Source organism: Cyprinus carpio, chromosome B7 (genome assembly GCF_018340385.1).
Source record: "Cyprinus carpio isolate SPL01 chromosome B7, ASM1834038v1, whole genome shotgun sequence".
NCBI lineage: Eukaryota > Metazoa > Chordata > Actinopteri > Cypriniformes > Cyprinidae > Cyprinus > Cyprinus carpio.
Window position 1 is genome coordinate 35,104,471 of NC_056603.1, and position 14,070 is coordinate 35,118,540.

The window sequence follows — 14,070 nt, forward strand, 5'->3', positions numbered from 1 at the left end:
ACTTTACAGGGTATAAAAACAAATCTACCCTCATCATCATTCCCAGTATGTTCAGTAGTTAAATGTAACCTCCTATCGACTAAGATAAGCACCCCCTTAGTTTTATTACGAGCACAAGAGAAGGCTGTCAGTTCGTAATTCTTGTTTTGAAAACGTGCCACATCGCATTGTTTTAAATGGGACTCTTGTATCAGGGCACAGGAAATCGATTTACGGTGCAAATATTCTAATATATGGGTACGCTTAATAGGAGAATTTAGGCCATTCACGTTCAGAGATAATATATTTAGAACATGCATTGTGTGCTCCCAATGCTGTTGCCTTCCTGCTACTTTGTAGCACTGCAGAATACATCTTCTGTGACTGTGAAGCAACAATATCCTCCACCTTTTCAGGAGAGTTGAACATCATCTGCTCATCTTTGTGCCGTAGTTTAATTACCGCCAGATATGTGAGGAAGGGCTGTAGACCAAGTGCTGTCATTTTCTTCAAGACTGGATTAAAGCTCTTTCTCTTGGTAGCTGTGGCTGGACTAAAGTCGGGGAAAAAATAGTAGCATGACATTGTCCTGCGTATATTTCACCGGATACGCCTGCCGAGCACCTTTCAAGATCGCCAACCTGTCATGCCATCTTAGTACATGGAAGATGAGAGTACGCAGTGGTTCAGAGTTTTTCCTTTCATCATACATGTGATGTGCCCAGTCAATCTCAATGTCATGGCCTTTCAGTAAAGGGATCCACTTGGAAAGATTAGCTCTGAGGAAGCCAGCTGCATCGGAGCCCTCCGCCCCTTCTGTCAACCCCACAAGTCATATGTTATTTCTCCTGCTCCTATCTTCAATGTCTGTCATTTTTTTCGGTGAGTTGTTCCAGCTGATTTCTTAAGTCTGTGACTGTCCTCCTATCCTCATGTGAAGCTGTCTGTTTTGCTGCATTGACTAGATTTTCAACTTCTGCTTTTAGCTCATTTACAGAATTGTTGGTTGTTTGTAAATCCAAATGTAGATCGTGGAGTGCTGGGGTCAGTACAGAGTTTATTGCTTCTCTTACAGTCGAAGCCACAACCAAATCGAGTGTACTTTGTTGCTCTTTTGCAGCATCCAGATCCTCTCTGGAGATGGAGGAATCTTTTAATTTTTCCTTTATTGATGATTGTTCAATCTCTCTTCCAAGCGTCCTTGACTGAATATATAATTTCTGACAAAGTGAGCAGACCAAAGGACTATGCATGCATTGCTGCCGAAGGGTCATGTGATCTTCTGACGTCTCCTGCTTTGGGCCCAGAGAGAACTCCTCTCACTATGAGTGGTTCATGTGCCGGGCAGACTGAACCAGGGAGCAGATATGTTCAAATCAACAAATCAATGGCTGTCGCTTCAGTTGTATGATTCTGATGAGATGGCACTCCAAGCTGAATTATAGGTCGGCTCTGCCCCTTCTGGCAGGCTGGAGTGCCATTGATTTGTGCAGCTACACAAATGTTAACCAATCAGGCTTGAGTAATAGAGTAAACAGGAGTTTCCCCTCAAGCAGTTGTCAAACAACGACACAACGCTCGTTCCCTTATCTCAGCGAACCGAGGTTACATGAGTAACCGGAGCGTTTTATCATTCAGTATCCATGAATAAGGAGGCCCTGGCTGTTGTGACTAAGTGAAGGCGGGGATAATTAGCTTTTTCATAGATCTGCATATAGTGAATGAGGCAAGGAAAATTATTTTCACAAGAATAAAATATTTAAATATGTAATTTTGATGATCAAAGATGAGTTTTAAGGCATAAAATGTTTGACTACAGGAACAATATGATTTTTATATTTTATTTATTTAGTTTTTTAACTATGTTTGACTAGTTGGGACAACTTCTGGGGTAATTTTGTTGGTCTGACAAGGGTTTTTATGTAGTTTCAAAAAATAACATTTTTTAAGTTTTTGAGACTCAAAAATGTTTCAGAATCTGGAAAATATGTTGCATTTTTTTGTACTTAGATCCATGAAAAAGACTGTACTTCACTAAAATTAATAGACCCCCACCCACTGCTACAACAAGAGCCCAGAATGCTAGCGTATCAAGCAGGAGAGTACATAGAGAGTTATTTTTCCACTTTAAACATCTGGCCAGAGATGGCTGGAGGAGGAATGGGCATGCTGGTTGGTGTTTTTACTCAGTGGAAAGGTGCTTGTCGCATAATTTACCATGGATGAGCATAGGGCTGACTATGATTACATGGGAGGTGCTACTGGAGAAGTGTAATATTACAGCAGAGACATCCTGTCAATGCTTCAGGCAGACATTGACCACCTCAGGAGAGACACTACTGAAACCTACCAATGTCTAAAGCAGTTATACTATGGCTGGGTCAGACCACAGCAACACACACTAAGGAGAAGATGGGAGAGTTCATTATCCTAGAGTGGCTCTTTCTGTTCTGCCTTATGATGTTTGGACCTGGGTGAGGGAATATGATCTGGCAGATGGACTGACCGTGGATGGACTCTCAACAGAATGCATGGTTTGGAGGACGTCCATGTCTCTATAATGTGACACTTAATGGACAAAGTTTGAAGGGACTGGTAGACACAGGGAGCTCCATGTTACTTATTAAGCACTGTCATGTCCAAGAAACCCTGACTGACTATTTCAATACCATTGACATAAATGTGTTTATGGTCAACAAAGACAGTATCCTACTGGTGAGGTTTCAGTCAATGCTAATCGACAGCTGTATTAATTGGGCCTTTAGGTGGTTGAAGAATAACTGGTTGGTATGGTTTTGGGATGGGACATGCCTGTGTTGAGAGACCTGTTGAATATTTCTGAAATGTGCTACCTTTGCTGTGTCTTGCACAGTGCTAACCCAGGCCAAAATTGGTTAGCAGCCCCTGCCACACAAAAGGGCAGAACCAAACCTAGAAAATCACACCAGGATGTTGATTGGAGAAGCATTTGGGCACTCCAGTATCTAAAGTGGCTACTGATGGTTTGGAGGTCAGGGATTTAAAGATACCTAAGAATTTGGCCTAATTACAGAGGATGACATAACATTGAAGCCCTTGTTTGACAAAGCATGTGAAGCAGGGAGGCCAAGGTCATGGCTCTTGAGGTTGAAATGTTGTGGATGATATTGCTATGTATGTTCTGTCTGAAGGGTTAAATGTCTTTTTGTGCTTGAATGTTACAAATCTCTTGTTTTACATTTTGCACACACCATACCCTGGTCAGAACAGGTGGTACATCAGAAAACATACCACAGAATCAGTTCTTGCTTTTATTGGCCATCAATGTACACACATAGTTCTACCAGAAAGACTCAGGAGACAATAGAACGTCTGAATAAGATCTATTTAAGAAGTAGTATGCAAACCGTTAAATGATATGAAACAGTTCTTTGGCATAGGCCCCATCCATAGTCCGAATCCAGAGGGATGCAGATGTTTGCAGTTCCTTCCTGAAGCTGAAGGCAGGGGCACAAACCTATCCCCAGTGGTGGTGGTGAGGATGGGGATGAACGCCAGCTTTGTATCTGCAAATGCAATAATTACTGAGATCAGAACTCATGTACTCTAGGTGTCGTGTGATGATTGGGTAGATCTATGAGTAATTAATGACGTGACATTAGACTCCTCTGGGTAGAACTTGCGCTAGAGCTCTTATTTCCACGTGCCCTGTCTGTCAGTAAACAAGTGCTGTTTACAGGTCAGTAAGAACTCTGCTGTATCCATTACCAGTAATCTCCAAATCCATTCAAAAGGACAGTCATGGACACTGTTGTTAACCATGGTAATGTAATGATTCATCACAATGACTGGAATCCATTTGCAGCCTTATTAGTAAACGTGGCTGTACAAGCAGTGGTCAATGCACAGGTAAGGCAGTAGAGCAGATCAGACAGAATCATAAAGAGTTACCAAGCTCAAGGTCGGGGCAGGTGGCAATCAAACAACAACGATAATCCAGTACGAAGTACACACACACACACACACACACACACACACAAATATATATATATATATATATATATATATATATATATATATATATATATATATATATATATACATACATACACACACACACACACACACACACACACACACATTTTTTACATTACATTACACATACATATGCAACACCACCCCCCCCCCCCACAAACACACACACACACATCAATCTACACTCCATACACCATAATAACAAACCAAAAACAGAATCGTCACTAAAAAATTAAAATAAACTGAAATGTGTACATTGCATAAGTATTCCAACCCTTAACTAAGTAATTAGCTGAAGCACCTTTACAGCCTCAAGCCATTTTGGGTATGATGCGACAAGCTTTGCACATCTGCATTTGGAAATTATCTGACATTCTTCTGCTCACCTCTTATGCTCTGTCAGGTTGGATGGGGCAGATGCACATTTTATGGTTTCCCCAGAAATATTTGACTGGGTTCAAGCCCAGGCTGTGGCTGGGCCACTCTAGGACATTTAAAGAGTTGTCTATAAGCCACTCTTGCTGTGTGCTTAGGGTCATTGTCCTGTTGGAAGGTGAACCTTCTGCCCAGTCTGAGGTCCTGAATGCTCTAGACTGGGTTTTTTAAGGTTATAAGTATTTCGGTGTATTGAGCTTTTCTTTTACTTTTCTCCTTCTGTCCCTGCCACTGAAAAACAGCCCCACAGCATGAGGCTGCTACCAGCAGACATTACTTTTGGGATGGTACTCTGCAGGTGATGAGCAGTGCCAGTTTCCATATGATGCTTGAAATTAAGGTTCATCAGACCAGTGAATCTTGTTTCACCCAATCTGAGGGTCACACAATTTTAGGTGCATTTTTGCAAATTCAAAGTGTCTTTTCATGTGTCTTGACTGAGGAGAGTTTGGACAGGTTGGCCAGGAGGCCAGCTCTAGGAAGAGTCACAGTTGTTACAAACGTCTTCCATTATGGATGATGGAGGCCTCTGTGAACCTTCAATGTAGCAGAATTTTTCCTGAACTCTTCTCCAGATCATTGCCTTTACACATTCCTGTCTCTGGGCTCTACAGGCAGTTATTTTGGCCTCAGGGCTTGTTTTTTGCAGATTTTTGCTGATATGCATTTTCAGCTGTTACACCTTTTACTGAGAGGTGTGTCCCTTTCCAAATCATACCTATTCAAGTTTAGTAACATCTACAAGCAATATGAATGCTCTTAAGATAAATTTCAACTGTCCCAAATAAGGATTTGAATACTTATGCAATGAAAGCATTTAGGTTTTTATTTATTTATTTATTTATTTGTAATAAATTTGCAAAGATATTGAAAACCGTTTTTTTTATTTATTATTATTATTATTATTATTATTATTATTATTATTATTATTATTATTATTATTGCTATTATGGTGTATGGAGTGTAGAATGATGTGGGAAAAAAATAAATAATTTAAAGCAGTTAAACATAAGTCAGCAACATAATAAAATGTGAAATAAATGAAGGGGTCTGAACATTTCCGCAAGGCACTGTAGTTTAAAATGCAATTTATTCATGTGTTGGCAAAGCTGAATTTTCAGCATCATTCCAGTCTACATGATCCTTCAGAAATCATTCTAAAAAGCTGTTTTGCTGCTTAAGTTTATGAACATTTATGAAAGTGAAAGTGACATGACGTGGTCAAGTATGTTATATGTTTGCTGGTATGTTTGCTGGAAAGATGCAAACTACATCTGAGGGCTGTATCTCTGCAATGCTTTGACATATTTACATCAAACTATATATATGTGCAATTGTCACCTCAAACTGATCATGCACATCATTTTGGTAACAGCACCACTTATTGGTCAAGAGTAATAAACTATTCATTAACTGTTAATTATTCAATTTCCAAAAATGCTAATACCTTTTGATTGCATTAGCCTATCATAATGAAACTGGTGTCAAATTATTCCTTGGGTCATGCAGACAACATAGATACCAATTTTGCCATAGTCAGCCGAAGTTACTGTCCGCCATTTTGATTTGTTGGAAACCTACTTTTTTGAACTTCTCATCAACCATTGGTCTGATTTTCACCAAAATCGAGTCAGATGATCTTCAGATTGTGCTGACAAACAGTTATCAATTTTGTATCGATAAATGAAAATGTTTTCGTACAGCGCAGCTACAAATTTTAGGCATAGTACCAAACTGCATCTGAGACTGTATCTCTGCAAATATTTGACATATTGACACCAAACTTTGTATGTGCCATTTTCACCTCACACTGACCATGCCACAATAATTTGATAAAAGCGCCACCTATTGGTCAAACGTGATGTCAGTAAATCATATTACTAGTGGTTGTATTTATGATTTTTCAGTCATTTTGACTAAAATAATCTTAAAATTGTTTTAATTACTCATTCCTGCAGTTGGTCTGAAGCTTGCTTCTGTAGTGCTTGGCCCCGTAATTGCTGCTTGCAGCTATATTTATTATTATTATTATTATTATTATTATTATTATTATTATTATTATTATTATTATTATCAATGTTTAAAACATTGAACAGCAAAAGTGGGTTCATGATCCTTTGAATACAAAAACAGCATTAATCTGAAATAAAAAGCTTTTGTAACATTATGAAAGTCTAAATTATCACTACTGTTTAAATTAGTGAACTTCATTAGTGTAACTAAAGATGTCTGAATAAACACAAAATTTGTCATCGTTGTCATCTGTGTTATTCTGTGTCACCTGTGTGTAAATCTGCATTTTATTTTAATTTTTTTCTGTTTTCAGCATTCCTTACTACTCTAATGCTTGGTGCAGATGATGATGTATGGATTGGATTTAATGATGTCAATTGGGAGATGAGATTTTTGTGGACTGATGGTAAAGGTGTCACCTACATAAACTGGGCCAAGGGTCACCCTTCATTACACCCAGATGGGTCTTCCAGGATGTATGGCTACTTTGAATCAGAGGCAAGTACTCACACCATATTGCTGACAAATGCTATTCAGTATCTATAAAGATTACCACAATCATCAGCTTCTCATTTGAAATGAGATGTTTATGCTGAACTTATAAAATATTTACTGTTCACACCTACATTAAAGTTTCCAAGTAAAAATAGATAATGGATGGAAGTTTACTGTAAACTAAAAGTCATTACATCATTCTCATTTAGTTAGATAACTGTGGTTGTTGGAACCACATATGTAAATTTTACTCCAAAAATGTTAAAATAATAAATGTGTCAGAGCTTGTTATTGGCTAAATGACATGTTATAATAAAATATGACAGCGCTAATGCAACGCATCACCGCGGATGAGTAGCTGAGCATTTCAAGCCGACGCGCAAACTGCCGCAAATTAACCCGAAAGTAAGTCGCAGATGCACACAATCATCTTCATTAAAAGCAGTTAGACTAACTTATCTTTCCAGTGCTGATGCCACACTCTCTCCTATTGTGGTCTTTGATCTTCAAATTAGCTGATAATGAATAAAATACAGCCGTCATCTGTTGCTTTTGTGAACTCTGTTAAATTTGCATATAGCATGGGAATAGTGGCGGTTCTACATTGAATTACACCCTGGGCAAGACCCCCTTCGAGCGCCCACAAAAAACAAAAACAAAACACATAATTCTGCACAAACAGTTATATTTTATTATAACAACATAAGTGAAAGAGAAAATGTTATTTCTCAATTGCACAAATCCTTCATTAGAACATTTGAAAAACACATAATCGTTTTGTATTACCTTTTTTTATTAGCCATTTCACACAATTCAGAAAACAAAAATGTGCAGGAACTATAGGCTTGTATTAATAATATTATGAATGAAATGTGTGTTATTTGGAAGAAAGTCGAGGTGTGACTGACTTTAGCCCACTAATTCCCCCCTTGTCCATTCCATTTGGGAGAGACCCAGAGGTGAACTGTCCCCCGCGCCATGCCCCGCTCCCCTTTCGCCTTCTCACACAGCTTCTGTGCACAGCACCTTCTCAGCAAGCAGGGCGCCAATTTGCCAATTCCCCACACAGTGAAATGATAGATAATAGAAAACCACTTCGTGGCAGTGGGCAGAGGATTATTTATTTTTTTAACTGCTCGTGGGAATTAAAGATCAGATTTATATCCGCTTCACAGACACATTAATGTGGTAAAGTGTAAATGAAAATGTTATAACAAATCAGATAGATAGCTGATCAGAGAAAATGCATCAAGAGACGAGGTGTACTATAAACAGGCCATGGGCCCTATCATACACCCGGCGCAATGCGACGCAAGGCGCAGCGCAAGTGTGTTTGCTAGTTTCAGTGCGGCACCATTCGCATTTTCCAATCCAGCGCCACCTCGTTTATTTAGCAAATGCATTTGCACCCATTTGTGTGCCCATAGGCGTGCTGGTCTAAAAAAGAGGTGTGTTCAGGTGCATTGCTGGCGCATTGCTATTTTAAGGAAAACAAAATATAAAGCCCCTCACAACAACTCAAACCTGTTATAAAAACAGCCTCAAAGTATTTTCTTTGTTATTTAAAGACAGTTCCACAATAGGCGGGTCTACAACGTAGATACTGGGTCAACTGTATCCATCCTCCCAGAACAACTGTACGGCCAGCACTGCAGATTTACCTTGTTGTGCCGTTTGATGACATTTGATGACGTATATAAGATGTTTGTTTGATGGCGTATATATATATATATATATATATATATATTTGATCCTTTACAGTTGTATATATATATATATATCTAAGACTTTTAGTTTTAGAGTGTCTTACCTTTACAGTTGGATATCAGTGTATGGAAAAAATATCTTGCATTAGCATTGTTTGCATTTAAATGCCTTGTATTTTCAGGGCTTGCATTTTTAGAGGCTGAAATTCAGCATAGTTGTTTATTTAAGCTGTGAATATTTCAATTCAAAACATTTCACACACTTTTTTATAATTAAAAGTTCAATAATTCATATTCACCTTCCTAAATTAACTTCAGTCTGTTCAAGAATATAATGTCTATTTTATTTCACTTTACAAATATGCTTCTACAAATTCAGTGGTCCAGATTCAATAGAAAATTCAGCATTGCATATTCAGGAACTGCAGGAATAGCAGTAGAGTACTGATGCATGATCTGCATCTCAGTGTCAGCATATGCAGGCTTCATTCTATTTTGTAATATGTGAAATGCCTTACTTGGCACATATCTCTTTACTGCTTTACTGCATCTTGACAAAGGGAATGGATCTGTTGCATCTTCTGAGGAGATCAGTCAAACTGATGCCAACTTCACTGAGCTATACATAAAGTAAATGTGCATTCAGATTTGCCACCAGTCCAACAGAAATTGCAGTGAGAGGTGCTGTCTTGCAAGAATTAAAGAGGCTAGAACCTAAGGGTGTACTCGCACTAGGCATTTTGAACCGTGCCCAAGCGTGTTTGACCCCCAGGCGTGTTTGGCCCTGTTCGTTTGACTAGTGTGATTGCTCTGTACCGTGCTACTATTGTGAGCACACCACTGTCATCATTACAACTTGCAAACATATTCTATTGGTACTACTATGCTACACTTATCAATTAATTTAATTAAATCAATTATATTTAGGTTTATAACAGGTCTGGTTCTCACATTATTGATGAACAGGAATTGTAGTTTGCAAGTAAAGCTGCAAATTCTTTCATTAACGTCAGCTGCCTCCATAATAATCCTCAGATACATACAAGTGAAAATCACTGCACCGCATAAATTATAAATTTATTAGGCAGAATATTAGCGAAATGGTTTTTTTTTTTTATATTATATCGCACATGACATAAGTGTGCTCTGGCCAGGAATGTTTAGTGCAAGTGTGAGTGCAGGCCAGTGATGGATGGGGGATAATAGTGCTTGGCATTATTTCAAGGCAACCCTGCCTAGTGTGAGTACACCCTAAAAGGACTGGGTCAAAGATTGGGTAAGGGCCAATTGGATTGGTATTTAGTCCCAGTTGACCCCTGCCTTTGCCAATTAATTAAGCTTCCATTGCACCATAAACACAACAAGAAGACATAAAAAAAATAAAATAATAATAAATAAATAAATAATAATATGATGATTTCCTGGTTTTATGAAACCCCTTTCTCAGAAATACCCAATGGGCTCAAATTGGTTAGCTGGCCCAGTGTGTTGTGATTCACTAAACCGCCTAGTGCACATTCAGAAACGTCACGCCCCTTACCCCAAAATACGCTCTGGTTGAATTGTAAACAATGGCGTCGTCAATATTACTTATTAATTTGACCCCAATTGAGACCCAGAGAATATTAGTGAAGAGGATCGTGCAGAACCTGTGGAACCACAGCTATTACAAGACATTTCAGAATGCTATGTTTCTTTGTTTGTTGTTGTCACATACTTTTAGATACACTGTTATTTGTAAATGCTACTGCTTGTGTTAGTTTTAAAGGGGTCATATGATGCGATTTCAATTATTCCTTTTCCTCTTTGAAGTGTTACAAGCTCTTGGTGCATGAAGAAGATCTGAAAAATTTGCAAAGACTAAAGTCTCCAACTAAAGATATTGTTAACTGTCTTTACATTTATTTTGAAAGATGAAGCTCGCAAATATGGAAAGGGGTGTTACATTTCCGACGAGTGCTTGCGGTGCTCGGCCAATCACAGTGCACTGGGTCAGTTGGCCAATCAGAGCAGACTGTGCTTGTCAGAAGGAGGAACTTTGTAGAAAAAAACATGTTTGAGAGAGGCGGGGCATAGAGGACCTTCAATAATGTACAGTATTTAAAAAATAATGTTTTTTGAAAATTAAAGCATGTCAACATACTCTGTTACACCAAATACACAAAATAATGATCTTTAAAAAAGCATCATATGACACCTTTAATATACGGTTTTATCCTGATTAAAGCTGTAATACAGCAGAACACATATTGCGTTGTAGCATTTTGTGTTATTTGTAACAGTAAGAAGTGTTTGCCAGCAAGTATTGCTTGCTACCACAGCAACCACATGCGCATCCATGTTTAACACTTCTCATAGCAATGTTAAAATGTCTGTCTGTACAGATAAAGTGTATAATTGGAACACAATCCTTGATGGAGCTGAAGAGCTGATGATCTGAATCAGGCGAGAGTAATATGCAGAGCCATAATTTTACTGCCATAATTTTAATACAATATCCCTGTTTGCATTGAACTTTTCAGCATCATAACTTTACAGATATTGTTTATGCTCAAACAGCAACATTACACACTAACTAAAGTTAAAAAAGTGAAAACACAATCAACCACCCCTTTAGTAGAGGCCTTGGGAGGCATTTAACTGTGCACAGAATAGACTCATTGATCGCCGAGTACACCTGTAGATGTGCAGAAGTGTAGTGGGGAGACCACACATCCTTCAGGGGTGCCAGTTCTGATGATGCAGGTGTTTAATGTGAATTTCCCAGCCTCACTAGCTGCTGCCTCTCTGTCAGGAAGTTGGTGATCCACTGACAGATGGAAGTGGGCATAGAGAGCTGGGTAAGTTTGGACAGAAGGGGGTTTGGATTAATGGTTTTGAAGACTGAACGTAAGTCTCTAGTTTGTCCAGATTTAGCAGGATGTAGTGCAGTCCCATGTTTGCTGCATCATTTATGGACATGTTTGTTCAATAAGTAAACTGAGGGTGTCTAACAAAGGTCTCGAATGACCACAGACTTTAAAGCATCAGGTCAAGTCAAGTCACCATTATATACAAGTGGTTCTCAATAAATTAGAATGTCGTGGAAAAGTTCATTTATTTCAGTAATTCAACTCAAATTGTGAAACTCGTTTATTAAATAAATTCAATGCACACAGACTGAAGTAGTTTATGTCTTTGGTTCTTTTAATTGTGATGATTTTGGCTCGTGTGTGCACCTGTATATGTATGTTTAGCGCTTTAGGAAATACAGATTGTGTCAAAGCAGTTTTACAGTGTTAAACAGGAAAATAATATTTCAATGATGCAAACAAAATTCAGTTCTGCTGTGCAGCAGCTCTTAAAAGAGGAAAATATTAAATAGTCATTTTTGTTTATTTTTTCAATTAAAGTCAGTAAAGTCATCCAGCTTAGTTCAGTTCTCACCAGTAGTGTCTATGCAAAGTCAATAATATTACCAAATTTTAAGTGTCCCCAACTAAGCAAGCCAAAAGCAAGCAAGCTATCTTTGGATTTATTAAAGACTGTTTACCCTTCATCTTCATCTTCATGCATCTGTTCATTCAACACCAATATGTGACAGTTCTAAGTTATTAGTTTTTGAGCCATTAATTAAAACCTCCATGTTTCCTAATTATATGTGAAAGTGACGTGACATAGAGCCAAGTATGGTGACCCATACTCGGAATTCGTGCTCTGCTTTTAACCCATCCAAAGTGCACACACATAGCACTGAACACACACACACTGTGAACACACACCCGGAGCAGTGGGCAGCCATTTATGCTGCGGCACCCGGGGAGCAGTTGGGGGTTCGGTGCCTTGCTCAAGGGCACCTCAGTCATGGTACATACACTCCCCCCACTGACAATTCCTGCCGGCTCGAGAGTCAAACTCGCAACCTTCGGATTTCGAGTCTGACTCTCTAACCATTAGGCCATGACTTCCTACCATTTCAAGGGTAACGTTTCATGGGTAACATTTACAGGGTGAAGAGCTATTGTCTTAATACTTAGCCTTGTGGCACTCCATACTGAACTTGTGATCAATATTATCTTCATTCTTCATTCACTGCCACAAGTTGATGATAAGTATGATAAGTATGATTCAAACCATGCCAATGCAATTCCGTTAATGCCAACATAATTTTCTAGTCTATTTAAAAGAAATTTTTGGTAGATAGTGTCAAATGCAGTGCTAAGATCCAGTAACACAAACAGAGATATACAACTACACCACTTTCCAATAGAAGAAAACAAATGGAATTGTTCCTCAGGAGGTCTATAGTAAACTGCCTGATGTGATACTGTAGCTAAGGCCTGCAAGGTTATAATTTCTCTCTGGTAGTATTGCTCTTGGAAGCAAAAAAATTAATAAAGATATTAAATTCATGAAGTCATTAAGTTCTGTTATCTTGAGATTCTTTGGGATAGAGATGATAGTAGTAGAACATTTGAAGCAGAATTGCACAGCTCCAGTAATCTGTTGAAGATCTAGGTGAAGAAGGCTAACAGCTGGTCTGCATAGTCAGGTCGGTGAAACATTGGCTACATACTTGGCATTAAAATCACAGTGATTCAATCAAGTAGATCAAATCATTATCATCAGTACACTGTGTATTTATATTTGTTCACATCAAGAGCCTTCTGAATATCTGATCACATTTCTGTTTTTCTGTTTCCCACACAAAATTTTAATTACTGTAGGTCTGTAATAGGCCTTAATTATGGAAATGTTCAAAAGGCATAAACTTCAAATGGCCTGGTAACATAAACCAACTTTTTGCTTTAGCCTCTATCAATGGCATTGTCTTTACTTTTGCATTATTGACACTATTTTTTTAGTGCTTTGACACAATCTGTATTATTAAAAGCGCTATATAAATAAAGGTGACTTAACTTGACTTGAATTGTATATTCTCACTTGTGTGCCACATATAATAACCAACTCCCAGACCACATGAGTTATATCACAATTCACCCTGTGTCCTTGCTCTCTGTGAAACACCGTTTTTTTTTTTTTTTTTTTTTTTTTAACCATAGAAAAATTATATGTTGTCTAGCACTGCCTGACTCATTTCATTGGATTATTCCCTCAGAATATAAATGTTTTTATGGCAGGAAATTAATTCATGTTTGAGGGGCCATAGAGGAAGTGTCTTCTCAGAAGGAATCCGGTTTCTACATGTTATTTTGTTATTTTCTGTTTTTAAAGAAATGTAACCTTGGTATAATTCATCAACTGAATATGATAATTCTAGGCAATTAATAGGTGTGTTTTGTGTATTGTCTATTTTAGTCATTGTCAAGTGTGGTTGAGATGTAATTGTTAAAAAAAAAAAAAAAAAAAACCTTAACCAGCAAGTTTCTATATCTGTTTAGTTATTGGATTGTTTCTATGTCTGTTTAGTTACTAGCTAATCCCTCTT

General features: G+C 38.1%; 1 protein-coding gene across 1 annotated transcript in view; it reads left to right on the top strand.

The window, feature by feature from the left end:
• The window catches only part of mrc1a (mannose receptor, C type 1a), a 225,771-nt gene that overhangs the window by 188,517 nt on the left and 23,184 nt on the right, over positions 1-14,070 (top strand). Inside the window, exon 22 of the mRNA XM_042728415.1 lies at positions 6,755-6,939. Within this exon, the coding sequence (XP_042584349.1) occupies positions 6,755-6,939 (185 nt within the window). The remainder of the gene's footprint in view (positions 1-6,754; positions 6,940-14,070) is intronic.